The 21,024-nt window shown below is 36.2% G+C and overlaps 1 protein-coding gene across 8 annotated transcripts in view; it reads left to right on the top strand.

Annotated features, from left to right (window-relative positions):
• LOC130708380 (contactin-associated protein like 5-4-like) overlaps positions 1–21,024 on the top strand; it is a 218,851-nt gene that overhangs the window by 139,434 nt on the left and 58,393 nt on the right. For 6 of the 8 annotated variants that reach the window (XR_009008597.1, XR_009008596.1, XM_057548254.1 and 3 more), the window contains one exon: positions 16,912–17,022. Coding sequence is in view for 6 of the 8 variants with exons in the window: in XM_057548254.1 (XP_057404237.1) it covers positions 16,912–17,022 (111 nt within the window). In the remaining 2 variants the exon portion in view is untranslated. Of the gene's footprint in view, positions 1–6,988; positions 7,222–16,911; positions 17,023–21,024 lie in introns of all 8 variants that reach the window. The other 2 variants (XM_057548251.1, XM_057548252.1) reach the window with 1 other exon arrangement.

Here is a 21,024-nt window from a genome sequence, read left to right as displayed (position 1 = left end):
AAGAAGGAAGAGAGGAAAGGAGGAAGACAAGGAAGAAGGAGAGGGTGGGAGGAGGAGAGATGGATGGACAAAAGGAAAGTATTTCCAAATTGCAAGACAGCGTATGAATGGAGTTTTATCCTAGTTAAAGCACCAAATACACATTTCTTTGCAATGATGTGTATTCTCTTTTCTCATTCTACCACAAAGCAGTGAATCTTTATCTTTGGAATATGTTGGTTATTTTATTTTAAATGTTTTCCAATGAAAATGCCCAAATCACCAAACATAGTGTAAAAATTTCTTGTGTAACTTAAATCTTGTCCTAAAATTTTAACAATTGTTATAGTATTTATGGATCAAATATTATAGTATAGGTGTTATTTTTTGTTAAATTTTGTAAGTTTTTAAAGTTACCTGGACTTTTAGAAGAAGCACTCCTGTAAAATATAAAGGAACATCTAACCCTTTCATGTTCATCACAGGTTTTTAAAAAATTTGTGCAGCAGTTTTTAACTCTTCTACAATCATATAATACAGAAAGAAATACATAATTTTGTCTCCAATTTTCAGTGGAGAAAATTGAGTAATTGAAGGATAAAAAAAACTCTAAAGTTTCAAAATAAATTATTCACTCAAAAAATATTTATTAGGGGGCTTCCCTGGTGGCGCAGTGGTTGAGAATCTGCCTGCCAATGCAGGGGACACGGGTTCGAGCCCTGGTCTGGGAGGATCCCACATGCCGCGGAGCAACAAAGCCCGTCAGCCACAACTACTGAGTCTGCGCGTCTGGAGCCTGTGCTCCGCAACAAGAGAGGCCGCGATAGTGAGAGGCCCGTGCACCACGATGAAGAGTGGCCCCCGCTTGCTGCAACTAGAGAAAGCCCTCGCACAGAAACGAAGACCCAACACAGCCAAAAATAAATAAATAAATAAAATAGAAATTAAAAAAAAATTTATTAGGTCCTTGCTCCATGAAGCAACTTATATAGCAGCAACATTTGTAGAAGGAAATTATGTGATTTTGGCAATTACAGTAATTTGGTAATTCACATGAACAATGTATGAACAGAAAAATATAAAATTGCACACTTTTTTATTGAGTAAATTTGACTTGTAACATTGCATATGTTTAAGGTATACAGTATGTTACTTTGATACATTTATATATTGTTAATGTGATTGCTGAAGTAATATCACATTATATAATTATAATACACATGATCACATTATATAATTATAGTACAGTATTACTGTCTATTTATTATACTGTTCATTAGATCTTCATGGCTCATTTACCAATTCTTACAAGTTTGTACCCTTAAAGACCATCCCTCTTGTCCCTGTCCCTGGTAACCACCATTTTATTCTGTTTTTCACAGGTTTAACTTTTAGATTTCACATGTAAGTGACATAATACAGTACTTGTCTTTCTCTATCTGACTTACTCTCTTAGCATAATGTTGTAGCAAATGGGAGGATCTCTTCCTTTCTCATGGCTGAATAACATTCCACGGTGTATGTATACCACATATTTTTTTACCCATTCATCCACTGATGGTCTTTTGGGTTGTTTCCGTATCTTGGCTATTGTGAGTAATGCTGTGATAAACATGGGAGTGCGTATATCTTGTCAAAATCCTATTTTCATTTTCTTTGGTTGTATACCCAGAAGTGGAATACCTGGAGTATATGATAGATCTACTTTTAATTTTTTGAGGAGCTTCCATCTTGCTTTCTATAGTTGTTAGACTAATTTACATTCCCACATCCTCACCAGCATCTGTTGGTCCTTGTCTTCTTGATGATAACCATTCTCACAGGTGTGAGGTAATGTTTCACTGTGATTTTGATTTGCAGTCCCCTTATGATTAGTGATGTTGAGCATCTTTTCATGTGTCTCTTGGCCATTTTGATGTCCTTTTCAGAGAAATGACTATTTACTTCTTCTTCCCATCTTTTAACCAGATTGTTTGTTTTCTGTTATTGAGTTGACTGAGTTCCTTGTATATTTTGGATATTAATCACTTATTCGATAAATGGTTTGCAAAATTTTTCTCCCATTCTGTAGGGTGTCTTTTCATTTTGTTAATTAATTTATTCTTTTGATGTGCAGAAGCTCTTGAGTTTGATGTAGTCCCATGTTTTGATTATTTTCTTTTATTGTTTGTTATTTTGGCATCACGCCCACCAAATTATTGCCAAGACCAATATCAATAAACGTCTCCCCTAACATTTTCTTTTAGGATTCTTATGGCATCAGGTCTTATGTTTAAGTCTTTGACCCATTTTGAGTTAATTATTGTGAGTGGTGTGAGATAGGGGTCTACTTTCAGTGTTCTGCATATGTTTCTCCAATTTTTCCAGCACCATTTGTTGAAGAGGCTATCCTTTCTCCACCGGGTATTCTTGGCTTCCTTGTTGAATACTAGTTGACCGTATATGCCAGGGTTTAATTCTGGGCTCTCTATTCTGTTCCGTTGGTCAATTTGTCTTTTTCCCCCCCAAGTACAATACTGTTTTTCCACTATGGTTTTGTGGTATAGCTTGAAATCCAGAAGTGTGGTATCTCTGGCTTTGCTCTTTTCTCTCCAGATTGCTTTGGCTGTTTGAGGTCTTTTGTGGTTCCACACACATTTTAGGATTGTTTCTTCTATTTCTGTGAAGAATGCCTTTGGTATTTTGGTGAGGACTATGTTCAGTTTGTTGCTGGCTTTAGAACTATTGATATTTTAACAATATTAACTCTTTGGATCCATGAACATTTGTTTGTGTCTTCAATTTCTTTGATTTTTGTTTGTGTCTTTCCATTTGTTGGTGTCCTTGATTTCTTTCAGCAGTTTTGCAGTTCTAATTGTACAGATCTTCCACTTCCTTGGTTAAATTTATTCCTAAGTATTTTATTGTTTTTGATGCTATTGTGAAAGGGATGGTTTTCTTTATTTCTTTCTCAGATGCTTTATCATTAGTGTAGAGGAATGAAATTGAGTTCTGTACGTTGACTTTGTATCCTGCCAATTTACTGAAATTGTTGATTAATTTCAATAGTTTTTTGGCTGATTCTTTGGGATTTTCTATATATTCAATCATATCATCAGCAAATAATGACAGTTTTACTTTTTCATTTCTGATTTGGATATATTTTATTTCTTTGTCTTGCATAATTGCTCTAGCTAGGACTTCCAGTACTCTATTGAATAAGAATAGTGAGACTGGGCATCCTTGCCTTGTTCCTGGTCTCAGAGGAAACACTTCCCATTTCTCTCCATCAGGTATAATGTTACCCTGGTGTTTGTTATACATGGCCTTTATGTTGAAGTATGTTCCTTCTATACCCAGTCTGTTAAGGGTTTTTATTATGAAAGGATGTTGTTTTATGTCAAATGCTTTTTCTTTCTCTATTGAAAAGATCATGTGATTTTTATTTTTTCTTTTATTGATGTGATGTGTTGGATTTATTGATTTGCATATGTTGACCCATCCTTTCATCCTAGGCATAAATTCCGCTTGGTCATCGTATATACTTCTATTAATGTGTTCTTGAATTTGGTTTGCTAATATTTTGTTGAGAATTTTTGCACCTATGTTCATCAGGGATATTGGTCTATAGTTTGCTTTTCTTGTGGTATCCTTATCTGGCTTTGGTATCAAGGTAATGCTGGCCTCATAGAACAAGTTTGGAAGTGTTTTCTCCCCCTCAATATTTTGAAAGAGTTTGAGGAGGATTGGTATTACTTCTTTCAATGTTTGATAGAATTATCCAGGGGAGTTTTCTGGTCCTGGAGTTTTCTGTGTTGGGAATTTTTAAATTACTGATACAGTGTCTTTACTCATTATTGGTCTGTTCCTACTTTCTATTTCTTCCTGATTCAGTCATGGTAGGTTGTGTGTTTCTAGAAATGTATCCATTTCTTTTAGGTTGTATAATCCATTGGCATATAATTGTTCAGAGTAGTCTCTTATGATTCTATGTATTTCTGTAGTATCAGTTGTAATGTCTTCTCTTTTCATTTCTAATTTTATTTATTTGACTCTTCTTTTTTTTCCTGAGTCTAACTAAAGGTTTGTCAATGTTGTTTATCTTTTTGAAGAAACATTTTGTAGTTTCCTTGATCCTTTCTATTGTTTTTCTGGTTTCTATTTCATTTATTTGCATTCTGATACTTACTGTTTCCTTAGTTCTGCTAACTTTGGGCTTAATTTTTTCTTCTTTTTCTAGTTCCTTGAGGTATAAAGTTAGGTTGTTTACTTGAGATTTTTCTAACATCTTAATGTATTTATTGCTATAAACTTTCCACCCAGATCTGCTTTTGCTGCATGCCATGATATTTGATATGTTGTGTTTTCATTTTCATTTGTTTTGAGATATTTTTTATTTCCTTTTTGATTTCTTCTTTGACACAATGGTTGTTTAGACGTGGGTTTACTTTCCACATGTTTGTAGATCTTCTCATCTTCCTCTTGTTGTGGACTTCTAGTTTCATACCAATTGTGGTCACAGAAGATAGCTGATATGATTTCAGTCTTCTTAAGTTTGCTAAGATTTGTTTTGTGACCTATATCATATGATCCAGCCTGAATGTTCTATGTGCACTTGAGAAGAATGTGTGTTCTGCTACTGTTGGATGGAATATTCTCTATGTGTCTATTAAATCCATTTGTTCTAAGGTGTGGTTCAAGTCCAACGTTTCTTTGTTGATTTTCTGTCAAGACAATCTATCCATTGCTGATAGTGGGGTATTGAAATTCCTGCAATTACTGCATTGTTGTCTATTTGTTCCTTAATATCTATTATTACATACTTGTATATTTCAGTGATCAGGTTTTGGGAACGTACATATTTATTATTGTTATATCTTCTTGATGTAGTGACCCCTTTACTGACCTTCTTTGTCTCTTCTTACCTTTTTTGGCTTGAAGTGTGTTTTGTCTGATACAAGGATGGCTATACCCACCTTCTTTTCATTTCTATTTGCTTGGAATATCATCTTCCATCCTTTCACTTTGAGCCTATGTGCCTTTAGAGCTGAAATGAGTCTTCTGTAGAGAGCATAGAGTTGGACCTTGTTTTTTCAGCCATCCACCCACTATGTGCCTTTTGATCGGTGAGTTCAATCTGCTTACATTTAGGGGTGATTATTGATATGTAAGAATTTACTATTGCCATTTTATCTTTTGCCTTCTGCTTATTTTGTCTCTCTGTTGTTCCTTTTTTCTTCTCTTTCTGTCTGCCCTTATAAGTTGGTGGTTTTCCATGGTGATTTGCTCACTCTCCCCTTTTTTATGTTTATGTTTCTGCTCTAGATTTTTGCTTGTGGTTACCATGAAGTTTACATGAAACATCCTACAGGTAAAATAGCCCCTTTCCTGCTGATGCCAGTTTATCTTCATTCACCTATAAAGGTTTCATCTGCTTACTCTTCCCCTTTTATATTTTTAATGTTAGCAATGATCTCTATGCTGTGATTTCATTACCAAGTTGTAGTATCTATAGCTATTTTTAATGCTCTTTTCCTTTAACCATTATATTATAGTTAAGAATTTAATATACTGTTCTAGAAAAGATTTACAGTATTCTAATTATGAGTATTTATCATCTTAATCAGAGTTTTGTGTACTTTTGTCTTTTTGTTTCAGCTTGAAGAGCTCCTTTCAACATTTCTCATAAGGCAGGTCTAGTGGTGGTAAACTCCCTCAGCTTTAGTTTGTCTGGGAAAGGCTTTAATTCTCCTTTATATCTGAAGGATAACTGCCACATATTCTTAGATGGAAATTTTTATCTTTCAATATTTTGAATATGTCATTCCACTATCTATCTCCTGACCTTCAAAGTTTCTGCTGAGAAATCTACTGTAGCCTAATGGGGGTACCTCTGTAGGTTGCTGTCTTTTTTTTTTTTTTTTCCCCCTGGCTGCCTTTAAAATTGCTTCTTTATGATTGAATTTTGACAGCTTCATTAAAATGTGTTTTGGAGGTCTTTCTGTGATGAGATAACAAGATATTCTGTTAGCTTCGTGGATCTGTATATTCATCCCTTCCCCAGATTTGGGAATTTCTCAGCTATTATTTCTTTAAATAAACTCTGTCCCCTTCCCACTCTCTTCTCCTTCTGGGATGCCCATTATTCTTACGTTTCCCTTTCCAATAGAATCAGATATTTCTCATAGGCTTCACTTTTTAAAAATCTTAGCTCTCTCTTTTCTTCCACCTGAATTATTTCTATATTTCTATCCTTGAGCTTGCTAATTCCTCTTCTACCTGATTTGCTCTATTTCCAGTGCATTGTAATGCATTCTTTATCTCATTTATTGAGTTCTTCGGCTCCAGAAATCTGTCTGATTCTTTTTTAGAATTTTAATCTCTTTGGTAAAGTATTCCTTCTGCTTGTTATTTTCATTCCTAATATCATTGCATTGCCTTCATGAGTTTTCTATTGAATTTCTTCATAACAGCTATTTAAAACTCTTTATCAGTTAGATCACAATATTCCATACCTTTGGGTTTGGCTACTGGAAAATTGTCTTGCTTTTTTTTGCGATACCCTATTACCATGATTCTCTAAATAAAAAATGGAACACCATTTTTATTTAGGTAAGACTTTGTTTACTTTGCTCCTAAGAATGCAACAGGTTGGTAGTTAGGAGCCTTCCTTTCCAGAAGGTGGCGCTATGGCACAAGTTTTTGGTTTCTCTTACCAGCGTTAACTAGCGGCTTCTAAGATTGGGAACCCACACAGTTAAAACAAAACAAAACAACAACAACAACAACAAAAACAATGCGTGGTGGCAGAATGTGGGCGCAGGGGGGAGGTGTGTGTACTTAGCACTTGGGGCTTTGTGGGTGTCCATGGCCTGGTAGAGGTATCCTCAAGTTGGGATGGGGGCGGTGTCCCAGGGGTCCTTGGGTGGTCGGTCCCCTTGCCTCCAGGGGCAGACAGCAGGAGACATTTTACTTCAGTTCTCTTTGTCTGTCTACTTACCTTTCCTTTCCCTCTGCCCATTCACTGCAGTCTCTCCTCAGAGAGAGCAACTGGTCCCGCCAGCTGTAACACACGTGGCTGGGCAGACTTCCAGTCACTGCCTTCATCCTCCAGCTCCTCTGCCAGAAAGGTGGTGCTGGCTCGCTGCCAGAACAGCAGCCGCCTTCTGTGCTGTCACAGCCTCCTGCCACCAGCTCTGCAGCCACTTACCTCAATCCCTGCTACCTACTCCATGGTCCAGTCCACCCACTTTGGATGCACAGGTGGGTGGATCTCTTGGATGTCGTTGTATGCTGTGGATAGGTGCTTTTTTTTTTCTTTCTGGTTATGGACGTCCTAATAGTTGTAAATCAAAGGAGAGAGAGAAAAAAGGAACGATTCACACTATCATGATACTGACGTCACCCCAAAACTGCATATTTCATTGCTCTGTGACTATTTCAACAATTTGAGTAAGTTGTGTGGAATATTAGACTTTGCCCCTTAAATGGATATTTCAGATTTATATACAAGCAAGGAAGTTTTTCAGTTAATGAGCTATGGATAGTGAAAGTCTTTTTAAACTAAATATCTAAAGTAATATCAATACTAATATGAGTCAACAGCTGAGTTTCCCAAGTGCATCTTTCTGGGCACTAGCGTGATAGGGCTTCAGATTTTTGAAAGTATGTCTTTTACACTGCCCAACTCTCCAATTCTGGTTTAATAACCACAGAACATAATACAGATACCAGGGCTACTCATATGAAAACTGCAATTTAGTGCACACTCCTGGTGGCCACGTTGAGGGTCTCTCCTGGCACAGTTGAGGTTTTCATCCACTGCAGAGATCTCTCAGCTCCTGTCCCGAGTGTTGTACATTTCCTTCTCTGAAGAACAGAATGTGTCTGCCTTAAGTACACAAATAAATCCTCTCACTAAATCAGAATTTCAGGGGCGGGGATGGGGAATTGCCCCTTGGGTATCAGTGTCTGAAAAACTGCTGTGTCTATTTCTCCCCTGAATTTCATTGCACAAAATTATACAATCTTGATAAATCTAGAGATGTTACTTCTAACACAGACATGTTCTCATCTTTCCATTTGTGAATTATTTTTGAAAAATATCTGAGTGTGTTGGATTGCTGAATTTTACTGACATGCCCTGTTTAAGCAGGAATGAGAATGCCTTCTGAAATGAATACTTCATTGGCAGTCCCTTCCTATTAGTGAGAACCCCTCTTCTCTATCTATATTTTCCTGGGTCCCACTATCACATACCTACCCCACACCCAGCCTGGAAATTAAGACCGCATGATTTTTCTGTTAGGATGAACTTGGCTGTTTCAATGTTTTAAGCTCAATATATGTCAGGGTTGAAATACAACTTAGATATGGAGATTTAAGAAAGTTGCTCTCGGACTTGTGATCAATTTAATTCAGCAAACATTTATCAAATGCTTACCATGTGCCAGGCACTGTGATAGAAGCTGAAGAAATAAAGATAAATAGTGGTTCTTTAAAAAAAAAAAAAAAGTGCTGTTTCTGTATGAGAAGCAGTATGATTCATTAAACTGGCACAAGTTATAATTTTAGAAACACTCCCACCACTGGGAATCTGTTCCTTTTGTCGAATATAATTTTTCAGCAGTCATGAGTGAATACTAATTGGGATAATTAAAATTGACCTTTAAAACAGATCTAATCCTTGTCTGCTTAGGGTGCTGAAGCAGGGCAATCCATGAAAAACTACAACCATTCTCCCTCCAGATATTTGATTCCTCTGAAGGCTGGTAGAGTCACACACCCTTGCACAATTTTAAAACCATGAAGGGATAGAACTAAGTTTTATAAATGGGCTCCAGGATGTATAACTGGAGAAAAAAAAAACCCCTGAAACTTTCTCTTCTTTCTCAGTAAGTTATTTAAATCATAGCACTTCTTTTTAAGTGAATACTCAGGGTAGTTGATAAAGAGAAAGCCCCCCTACCCTTTTTTAAAAATAAACTTTATTTTTTGAGCAGTTTTAGGTTTATGTAAAATTGAGCAGAAAGTACAGAGATTTCCCATATACCCCCTTCCCTCACACATGCTTAGCCTCTGCCATTACCAGCATCCTTCTCCAGAGTGGTGTTGATACTTTTTTTAGTTTACAATTGGTGAATCTGTGCTGACACATGATAGTCACCCCAAGTCCATAGTTGATGTTTCACTCTCGGTGTTGTACATTCTGTGGGTTTGGACAAATGTATAATGACATGTATCCAGCATTATATTATTGTACAGAATAGTTTCACTGCTCTTAAAATCCCTGTGTTCCTCTTATTCATTCCTCTCTCCCATCTAAACACTGGCAACCACTGATCATTTTACTGGCTTCACACTTCTGTTTTTTCCAGAATATCATATAGCTAGAATCGTATGGTATGTAGCCTTTAAAGACTGGCTTCTTTCACTTAGTAATATGCATTTGGGTTTCTTCTGTGTCTTTTCATGGCTTGATGGATCATTTCTTTTTATTACTAATGTTCCACTATATGGATGTACCACAGTTTGTTTATCCATTCCCTACTAAAGGTGTCTTGGTTGCTTCCAAGTGTTGGAGTTTAATGACTAAAGCTGCTATAAACATTTTTGTGCCTGTTTTTGTGTAGACATAAGTTTTCAACCCCTTTGGGTAAATACCAAGGAACAGATTTTGGATTGCATGTAGGAATATGTTTAGTTTTGTAAGAACCGGCCAAACAGTCTTCCAAAAAGCCTGCACCATTTTGCATTCCCACCACCAATGAGAGTTCCTGTTGCTCTACATCCTTGCCAGCATTTGGTGTCATTAGTGTTCCAGATTTTGACCATTTTCATAGGAGTGTAGTGGTATCTCATTGTTGTTTTAATGTGCATTTCTCTAAAGCCAGATGATGTGGAGCATCTTTTCATATGCTTTTTTCTCATCTGTATATCTTCTTCGGTGAAGTGGCTGTTAAAGTCAGCTTAGGACCATTTTTTAATTGGAGTTGTTTGTTTTCTTATTGGTAAGTTTGAGTTCTTTGCATATTTTGGATAAAAGTCATTTGTTCGATGTGTATTTTGCAAATATTTTCTCCCATCCTGTGGCTTGTGTTTTCATTCTCTTGACTGTCTTTTGCAGGGCAGAAATTTTTAATTTTAATAAAGTCCATCTTATCAGTTCTTTTCTTCATGGATCGTGGCTTTGTATCTACAAAGTCTTTGCAGAACACAAGTTCATCTAGATTTTCTCCTATGTTATCTTCGAGGAGTTTTATAGTTTTGTGCTTTACAGTTAGATCTGTGAACCATTTTGAATTAATTTTTGTGAAGGGTAAAAAGTCTGTGTCTAGATTCATGTTTTTGCTTATGGAAGTCCAGTTGTTCCATTACCACTTACTGAAAAGACTATCTTTGCTCTATTGTATTGCCTTTGCTACTTTGTCAAAGGTCAATTGATTATATTTGTGTAGGTCTACTTCAGGGCTCTCTGTTCTGTTTCACTGATCTATTTGTCAGTTCTTTTGCCAATACACTGTCTTAATTACTGTACCTTTATGGTAAGTCTTGAAATCAGGTAGTGTCATTCCTACCACTCTGTTCTTCTTCAATATTGTTTTGGCTATTCTGGGTCTTTTGCTTCACCGCACAAACTTTAGAATCAGTTTGTTGATATCCACAAAATAACTTGCTTGAATTTTGATTGAGATTGCCTTGAATCTATACATCAAATTGGGAAAAACTGAAATCTTGACAATATTGAGTATTGTCCATGAACATGGAGTATCTCTCCATTTATTTAGTTCTTCCTCGATTAATTGCTCAGAGTTTTGTAGTTTTCCTCATATAGATCTCATGCATATTTTGTTAGATTTATACCTAAGTATTTTATATTTTTTAGGTGCTAATGTAAATAGCATAGTGTTTCAGATTCCTAATTCCACTTGATCATTGCTGGTATATAGAGAAACAATTGACTTTTGTATTTTAACCTTGTATCCTGTGACCTTGCTATAACCACTTATTAGTTCCAGGAGTTTTTGCATAGATGATCTTGTCATCCATAACAAAGACATTTCTTTCCTAATCTGTATCCCTTCTATTTCCTTTTCTTGTCTAATTGCATTAACTAAGACTTCTAGTAGGATGTGGAAAAGGAGTGGTGAGAGGGAAAATCTTTGCCTAGTCTTTTTTTTTTTTTTTTTTTTAAAAGAAATTCACGTTCATTTATTTATTTATTTATGTATGACTGTGTTGCGTCTTCATTTCTGTGCGAGGGCTTTCTCTAGTTGTGGCAAGTGGGGACCACTCTTCATCGCGGTGCGCGGGCCTCTCACCATCGCGGCCTCTCTTGTTGCAGAGCACAGGCTCCAGACGCGCAGGCTCAGTAATTGTGGCTCACGGGCCCAGTTGCTCCGTGGCATGTGGGATCTTCCCAGACCAGGGCTCGAACCCGTGTCCCCTGCATTGGCAGGCAGATTCTCAACCACTGCGCCACCAGGGAAGCCCTCTTTGCCTAGTCTTGATCTTAGTGGGGAAAGTTTCCAGTTTCTCACCATTAAGTGTGGTGTTAGCTGTAAGTTTTCGGTAGATATTCTTTATCAATTTGTGAAAGTTCAACTCTATTCCTAGTTTACCAGGAGTTTTTACCATGGATGGGTGTTGGATTTTGTCAGATGCTTTTCTTCATCTATCGATAGCACCATGTGATTTTTCTTTGTTAGCCTGTGGATGTGATGGATTACGTAAACTGATTTTTGAATGTTGAACCAGCCCTGAATACCTGGGACAAATTCTACTTGTTTCAGTATGTAATTCTTCTTCTATTTTTTAAAAATCTGTTAAAATTTTTATTTTATTTTATTTTTATTTTATTTTATTTTACTTTATTATTTTGTTTTTGGCCACACCGTGTGGCTTGTGGGATCCTAGTTCCCTCACCAGGGATTGAACCCGGGCCCCCTGCAGTGGAAGCATGGAGTCCTAACCACTGGACTGCCAGGGAATTCCCTGTAATTCTTCTTATACATTGTTGGATTTGATTGCTGATATATTGTTGAGGATTTTGCATCTGTGTTCGTGAGAAATATTGGTCTGTAGGTTTCTTTTCTTGTAATATCTGTGATTGGTTTTGGTATTATGGTACTATTAGCCTCATAGAATAAGTTAAAAAGTATTCCTCTGTTTCTATCTTCTAAAAGGGATTATGGAGACATGGCATGATTTCTTCCTTAAATGTTTGGCAGAATTCACCAGGGAAGCCCTCTGGACTTTGTGCTTTCTGTTTTGGAAGGTTATTATTATATTATTAAAATAATTATTTGAATTATTGTTTCAAATTTTTTAATAGATATTTGTCTTTCTCTGTATGACTTATTTCACTTAGTATGATAATCTCCAGGTCCATCCATGTTGCTGCAAATGGCATTATTTCATTCTTTTTAATGGCTGAGTAATATCCCATTGTATATATGTAGCACATCTTCTTTATCCATTCATCTGTCCTCAACAAAATACTAGCAATCCAAATCCAACAATACATTAAAAGGATCATACACTGTGATCAAGTGGGATTTATCCTAGGGATGCAAGGATTTTTCAGTATCTGCAAATCAATGGCTGTGATACACCACCACAAGTTAAAGAATAAAAACCATATGATCATCTCAATAGATGCAGAAAAGGCTTTTGACAAAATTCAACACCTATTTATGATTAAAGGCTCTCCAGAAAGGGTCCTAGAGGGAACATATTTCAAAATAATATAGACCATATACAACTAACCTACAGCTAACATCATACTCAACAGTGAAAATCTAAAAGCATGTCTTCTAAGATCAGGAGCAAGACAAGGATGTCCACTCTCACCACTTTTATTCAACATAGTTTTGGAAGTCCTAGCTGTGGCAAACAGAGAAGAAAAAGAAAAGGAATCTAAATTGGAAAAGAAAGAAGTAAAACTGTCACTGTTTGCAGATGATATGATATTAGACATAGAAAATCCTAAAGGTGCTACCAGATAACTACTAGAGCTCATCAATGAATTCAGTAAAGTGACATTTTCTTTGCTGAGGAATTTTTAGTCTACTTTAGAACATAATGCATATTGAAAAGATGCCATTTATATACAGTTGTGTATAAACTGGATTTGAAAGTTCTGAAGAAACTAAGAGCATGCATCACCAAGGAGCTGTAGTAATCCAGAGGTTTGTCTGGGACTGTTTTTTATTTATGGAGGGGGTAGATTTAAGTAGTTTTAGGAGGAGGTCAAGGGTCTGGAAAACACTCAGATAGTGTCACTTAGATTGAGAGGATTAAGGCAATTATGTTTTCCCCAGCTATGGGAAGTTCCAAATTTCTAAGATTTTACCTGGAGAAAAGAATATATATAATTTTTAAAAACAGAAGCTGAATTATTGTTTAATAATTTCAGTATAAAGCTGTTCTGTTGGCAGGACAAACAATAGGCTATTGATTAAAATGATGTTACAATAGGTACAACTACTGAGACAATGTTTGCTCATTTAATACATAAGAACTTATTATAGAAGCATGCACACAAGGATGTTCCGAGCACTCTGATCTGAATCATACATAAATCATGAACAATTACGGTGTGTTTGTATTTTCTATAAGACACGTTACAATGGATCTTCAGTTTCCCTTTAGAGTTCCTAAGCTTTTCTGAGAACATTTGAGCTTCTGAGAACATTTGAGCTTCTGAGTACATTTGAACTTTTGAAGGAATAAGTGTATTTCAAAACTGAGATTATTTCATAGAATAATTTCTTATTAATATGAGTGTTATTATGAAGAGAAATAAACTTGCTTTAGCCTATTTAACTGTAATATTATCTGTCTATTTTCATTTGTTAATTCTTACAAGATTATTACTTGTACTCACCTCATTTTCCCCCTAAGTGGTAAATAGTTGTACTTTTCAGTTGTTTTGCCATCTCGTTTGTTAAAAACAATTATTTATGAATAATTGTTGTAGCTTTGAAGCATTTCAGGATTCATCTTTTTTTTTTTTTTTGGATAGAAATAGTATGTATCAGACTATTGATAAGAATAATATTCAGTGGAAATCAAATATTTTTTAATGATTCCAGAAAAAGAAAATTAAATTGTGTCTTAACAATTTTGGCTCCAGGAATCGTAGTATAAAATATAGACATTTCAGATTGAAAACAATGGTTAAGGAGATTTTTGGGTGGCATCTGAGACTTCACCTTACTTGAATGTAATTTAATTAAAAACACAGTGAATGTACAGAAAACACTGTCCAAACACAGAGCTGCTCTTTTCCAAGTACCTTATTGGACATGGTCACGTTTTTTGATCACGTGCATTCTCAAATTTGACTGTGTGGAAGTGAATTGGAGCAACCAATTAGGGTTGTAAAGAAAATGATCACTTTTAAAATTGTTTCTCAAAGGCAAAGATGACTTCATAAGAGCGAGTACATCTTACTCTTTTTTTTTTTTTTTAAAGACTAAGATTCATATGCCTTCTTTTTTTTTTTTTTTTTTCTTTTCCATATGCCTTCTTTTGAGGACAGAATAAAAAAATGAGAATATGGCTTGGAACGTTGAATGCTGCCTTCTATATCTCTCTATAGGGAAAACGTCCTTATAGAATATTTTGAAGAAGCTTATGTGATGACTTGTCTTACCATACTGAAAATAATAAAAGCAAACACTATTAATCCTCATAGAAATCCTATGAATTGTGTGATTCCCCTTTGTCCAGTTGTGTGATTCAGTTGTGTGACATCCGCATTGTACAGATGAGGTAACTGAGGCTTAGGGAGGGCCAGTGACTTCCCAAGAGTAGGCAGCTTGGTAAATGTCATGCCCACACCCTGTCTGGCTCCAGAATCTACACTTGGTCCTCACTGTTTCCAACCCAGAAAGGAGAGACCCCAATACGGTGAGATGAGAAAGATGTGAGCAGAGGGGACTGAGTGGGGAGCGTCTGGGGAGACTCAGAAAGGAAGCCGTGCTGTGGGGGGTGGGGGAGGCTGGGAAAGGAGCAGGCTTCCCAAGCTAAACAGTTGATGGAGATAATCTTCACTTACCCTCAACCAGCTCTGTGACTTTGAGCAGGTTACTTAGATCCCTGGGACCCCTTTACCTAAAGGGGGAATGATGCAGGCCTGGTCTGCTCAACAGGCAGAGAAATTGTCCCCTGAGAAATTGTCACGTTAACATTCGAGTTAGCACAGCTGACTGTGGATTGTGGATAATCCCAATCTTCTGGAATTTTCTGAATGGCTAATAATGCCCCAGTAATGTCTCAACAGCTTTGTACTTGCAGTGCACACACTCACAACGGGAGCTTCTTTGCTCTTCCTTGTGCCAAGGACCCTTCGGGCACTTTGCTGAAGCCTGACCCCTTCTCACAGCAATGCTTGTAAATGCATGAAATGTATACATAGGGTTACAAAGTAAATAGTTATATTGAAATGCTGATATCAATGTACTAGGAATTGTAACATAGTGTCTTCTTAGTTATTAGCGCATTCAAAAACAAGATCTAGTGGTGACTTTAATAAATACTGTTATTTTGAAGTAAAGGGGACCATAAACAATATTTCTAGATGTCTGTGACAACGATTGCTATTAAAATATCTGTAACTTCTGTTGGTAACATATGCACGGGCACTGGTGAATATAGTCTGGTTTGTCTACATTTGTGACTGAAGAATATGCTAAATTTTAGCTAGAGGTTAGTGAAAATAAAGATGTAATTTTTTTCTATTCATCTCAACAGACCCCCTATATCATATTTGTACCACATGTTAAGAACCCCTGAGCTTTGTGGTTCACTGCTTCAAGTTCCGTGAAAAACCCTCCTGAGCTTTGATTGAACTTCTAATGAATCTTTAGATCAAGCTAGGGAAAACCAGTACCTTAAAAGTAGTCTTCCTATTTGCAATCATTGTAGTCTGAATTTATGTAGTTTTTCTTTAATGTCTTTCAATACAATTTTTATAATAATCTCCATAAATGTCCTGCAAATTCTGTAAGATTCATTCTTAGATACTTTATATGTTTTGTTAGTATTTGCTATTCTATTTAATTTAATTTCTAACTATGGATAAGTTTAGAAATACTATCAGCTTTTGTATAATGAATTGTTAAGCTAGCCAATGACTTTCAGAATTTCTACCTCCATATCATATCATCTGGAAACGATAACGGTTGCTCTTTTTTATCCAATTTTCTGCTTTTAATTTTTAAATTTTCTCTTACGTGCTGATAGGACTTTCAGTGCAATGTTCAATAGAAACAGTGGTGTCTGTGAAAGTGTTCTTTCTGATTTTCCAGGAAATACTTTTAATATTTTCCCATTTAGGAGTGACGTGCTGGAACCAATTTTTAGCAGCTAGCAAGAGCCAATCATTAACTTTTCATGAATTTTGCATGAAAATACAATCATTATTAAAAATTAAATTATATAAACATAATTAATTAAATCATATTAAAACAAAAGTAATACATTCTGAAAACGCACCACTTGCTACTTTATTTTATGTCATCTTGCTGTTATCAGTGCTCTTGAGGTTATTTACATACCTTGTGTCTGCGTGGTGAAAATACTATATAATGATTATTTTTCCAACTTCCTGGTCAGTGACATCACGCTGCTAGCTTTGAATTGGCCATGGTACGAGTATTTACACCATGGAAAGTGGCAAATGCTACCAATCAGGGTTTTTAATTTTCCTTAAGAGCCTGTTGTTCAACGTTTACTAACACACCTCTGATCAAGACTGATGTTTGCGACAGGCTCTAGCATTTTCCTAGCCTGTTAACTAAAAAGAAAGGAAATTAAGGAAGAAGAGAAGGGAGGGTGGCAGGGAAATAGGAAAGAAAGGAAAGTAAAAGGGAAGGAAGAAGAGAGGAAGAGAGGACAGGAAAGCTTTAATCAGTGTACTAACCCGCACGTGGTGTTTCCCCCCAGATAGCTGTGAAGCTCCTCTGGCGTCTGCCCTGCCCCGGGCTTCCTTCAGCAGCTCCTCAGAGCGGTCCAGCAGCCACGGCCCTGGCTTTGCAAGCCTTAATCGCAGAGACGGTGAGTCTGCAGCTGTCTTCTTGTCAATCCACCCTGATTCTTTCCCAGAGAGAATTATTTTCATTTTTAGTTCATATTCCTTCTTATAGGTCGAAACTTAATTATATTGAGTTTAATGAAACTGAAGAAAGCAGCAGGTTCATCATATCTGCTAGTATTCCTCTGCTAGCTTTCTTCTTGCTTATGATCCATTTTTTGGTTTGTTTTGATATCTTCCTTCCCTATTGATGGCCAGCAAATGATCATCAATAAGATTTATGAGAAGGGAATTATTGGAGTCTAGATTTTTTCCAGGGTTATCATCCCTTTTTAGTTTTAGGACCGGCGACAGAAGGGTGACTAGTCAAGTGCTCTGGTCATGAATAACTACAACAACACAAGAAGGAGCCAGTGCTGCAGCCACTGGGGAAGCCTGATGTTTGCAAGATGTGAAGCTGCCAAAGGATGTCATGGGAAAATGACTCCATTCCCAGGACTTGGCCTGGGAGGAGACCGGGTGAAGGCTGCTACTGAAAATAAAGATTCCCTTCCTATTAGTGGGAAGGGAGTTAATGACTTACTTTTTGGAAAGGTCCATTTTTGCTACTTGAATGTTGTCGAGTGAATTACCTCTTCTATTGCACAAATACTAATTCAGTGGATTAAATAAGTGAATACATACACTTCAAATTCAAATGCTTTGCTATTTTTTTTGATTAACTTTTATTGGAGTATGGTTGCTTGACAATGTTGTGTTAGCCTCCACTGCACAACAAAATGAATCAGCCATACCCATACAGATATCCCCTCCCTTTTGGACTTCCCTCCCACTTAGGTCACCACAGTGCATTAGGTAGAGCTTCCTGTGCTATACAGTATGTTCCCATCAGTTGTCTATTTTATACATAGTATCAATAATGTATATATGTCAATCCCAGTCTCCTAATTCCTCCCACCCCACCCCTTTCCCCCTTGGTATCCATACATTTGTTCTCTACGTCTGTGTCTCTATTTCTGCTTTTGTTTTGCTACTGTTTTAAGGGATAGATTTTTTAAATGAAAGATGAATTCAGAAAGTCAAAGTTAAAATTAACTGTGTCCCATGTAAACGCACTGCTGTAAATTCTGGAGATACTACTAAGGAATTGAGTGTTCTCCTCCCTTTCTTTGACATTTGTAAGATCAGAGTTAAAGTCTAGCTTGAACTTTACTGTGTCCTTAAGGATCAAATTTGGGAACCTAGTAAGTGATCAAATAGATTGGCAGGGAAGAGTAAGAACACAGGTGAAGAAATTCAATGAGCTCAGGATGGGAAGGCATGTCCATTAATTGTCTACCTTCATGGTCTTTTCCCAGGAAAAAGCATTTTGTGGCCAGATATTTACTCCTCAAAGCATCATTCATAATCATTTTTAGCACCCCAGTAAAAATATATTCTCATTGAAACCAGATTTCAATGAGATCAGTTATCAAATTACCCATTCTTGGTCTGGTGGTTATTCTAATATCAGCTTAACATCTAAACTTTCCAGTGGTTTCCCTAACATTGTAAAAACTAAATAAGCCATATTTAATTAGTTTAAAGAGGCCGGAGGGGCTTGTGTGTTGTGTTTCTAATTTGCATGTGTAGAGTATCTTTATGATTCAGGCCTCCAGTGCTATCAATATGGTGGCACTGGGAAGTTTATAAACATTAGAAGAGAAAATCCTGAAGCTTAAGATGAACTTATTTCCATTATATTTAATTAAAAAACTAATAACTCAGAATATTATAAGCCATCATTATAAAATGGTAAGTACAAAGCTTCTCTTTTATATTTAAACTACTCTCTTTGCAAATTTAAATTAATTATTTTAAGAGTGGCAATCAACTGATGAGGGTTTCTTTTTAATGGTTGTTGCTACTCTGATTGCATATAGTGTACATTTCACTAAATATCCCTAGATATTACCACCTGATTTCAGACCCATTTCTAAAGCATGCTTTAGACAGCACAATTTATCAATATTCCTTCTGAAGGATTATCTATATGTGTTTTCTGTTAAAAGCCAGCATCCCAGAGTCTTTATTGACATTTCCTTTGCCTTGGTAAATGCTGGAGAACATATTAGTTCACTTTAGTTTAGATGATTATGATGTAAAATGTGGATAGTATGAAATGTGGATGAATATAATGAGGGCGATGATTCTTCATATATAGTAGTTTTAGCTTTTTGGAATATTTTGTGTAGGATCTAGTGAGGAAAATCATGTTAGACTCCCTGATTGTATGGTTAAAATTTCCTTGGTCTGTGTTGTGGTATTTGGAAGTTTTAAAGAGGGTGGTCTGTCTTACACCCCTAGTTTCTTATTTTGCCCATAAGTCATTGCGCTTCTAGAATGTTCATTAAGAATTAGAAATGTCTCAAATATCACAGCTTCCACCAAGAACTTTATACACAGCAGCTGATCAATTCATCTACCTGATACATAAAGGTAGTAAGAGAATAGTCTATACATAATTTTTGATTGTATGTGTGTGCATATATATAAATTTGACCCACTGTATAACCCCCCAAAGCCAAATAATTCAAACTTTAAGGCATTTTATGATTTTAAAGTACTTCACTGATTCAACACATAACAAATGTTAATTAATTGACTAGAACTTATTGCACATTTCATGTTTTCTCTTTTACATATTTTTTACTTATGCAGTTTATGTATTTATTTTGTTTTCTATTAATTTATGAAAAGTAGTAAAATATTTCTTAGAAAAGACTTTGCAATAAATAGAAGAAAGAAGTCTATGAAGGATATGAAGAGGAATGAGCAGAGAAGTTAGGAGGGATCCAGGCGTTTCTAGGGACAGGTGGGCCAAAGCAGAGAGATGCAGACCTTGCATCTTTGAAAACCATGATTCCTGAGCATGTTACCACCTGTTTGCCAGTGTTTTCTGTGAGCTCCCTAATGGAAGTGTTGGTTATTGTAGAGATAGTAATGGGCTAGTATCATCACTCAACATTGGACTAAGTGCTCCTGGAGTTTACTTTTGAAATTTCTAGTCTGGTTCCTGTAGCATTCCCATTTTGAAGTCTGGGATTGGGTTCCAGATAATACATTTAACAAAGTATCCCCTCTGAGGTCATACACCTTACCTTTTTATACAGAGAAACACAAATGACTGGAAATGCCTGAATGTATAATTTTTCAGAACTGATGGATTTTTTTTAAGGGGTAAACCACAGACACGTACATGTATTCATATACCTATTCAAGAAAATTGATGCCATTAGATAAAAATGTAAAGTTCTTGAAGCTTTACATCTTTACAGTCAAATTGGGTTTGACTATTCATATTAGCTGAATTTGTTTCCATCAATATTAAATTGATATTTCCTAGAATTACAAGTGACCTAATATTTCTCATATAAAATCAAGATTGCTGAAATCTGTGTATTCTAAATAAGAACATGCTATAATATTGACTTCATTTTTTTCTTCTCAAAAATCTCCTAAAGGAACTTTATGCAGTTTATCCAAGTTTATTCAAAACAAAAGTTAAAAAACCAAAAGTAAAAAAACTACCTTAGAGTAAACCACGCTGGACTTTCATTCTAGATCTTGCATGTGAAAATAACCTTTTGTTTTTACAATTATTGTTACTGTAGGTGACCCTTCATGAAACTGGCTTTAGCATTTCAGATGCTGCTTTCCAACTCCGGATAACATGTTCTTTTTAGCCACGTGACGTGTCCTCTTTAGTCACCGCAGGCCTGGTGGTGAGATGAGTGGTCTGGCCAGAGCTGATTGAGATTGATTAGGAGGAAGTGTACACACATTTTGTTCTCCTTTTTTGTTCCCCCAAAGTGCTTGCATAAACAATCATCCCCAGAAAGAGGGACAACTCCATTCATGGCCCAGATGCTGAAAATCACGCCCTCTAATGCGGCAAGCCACTCATCACTGACAGCGCAAATGAGACTGCTTTAAATTTAACTTGATCAAAAATGGCATATCAGATTACTATATTGTGTATTGCA

The sequence above is a fragment of the Balaenoptera acutorostrata genome, chromosome 6, assembly GCF_949987535.1.
Source record: "Balaenoptera acutorostrata chromosome 6, mBalAcu1.1, whole genome shotgun sequence".
Taxonomy (NCBI): Eukaryota; Metazoa; Chordata; class Mammalia; order Artiodactyla; family Balaenopteridae; genus Balaenoptera; species Balaenoptera acutorostrata.
This window is presented reverse-complemented; position numbering and strand designations above follow the sequence as displayed.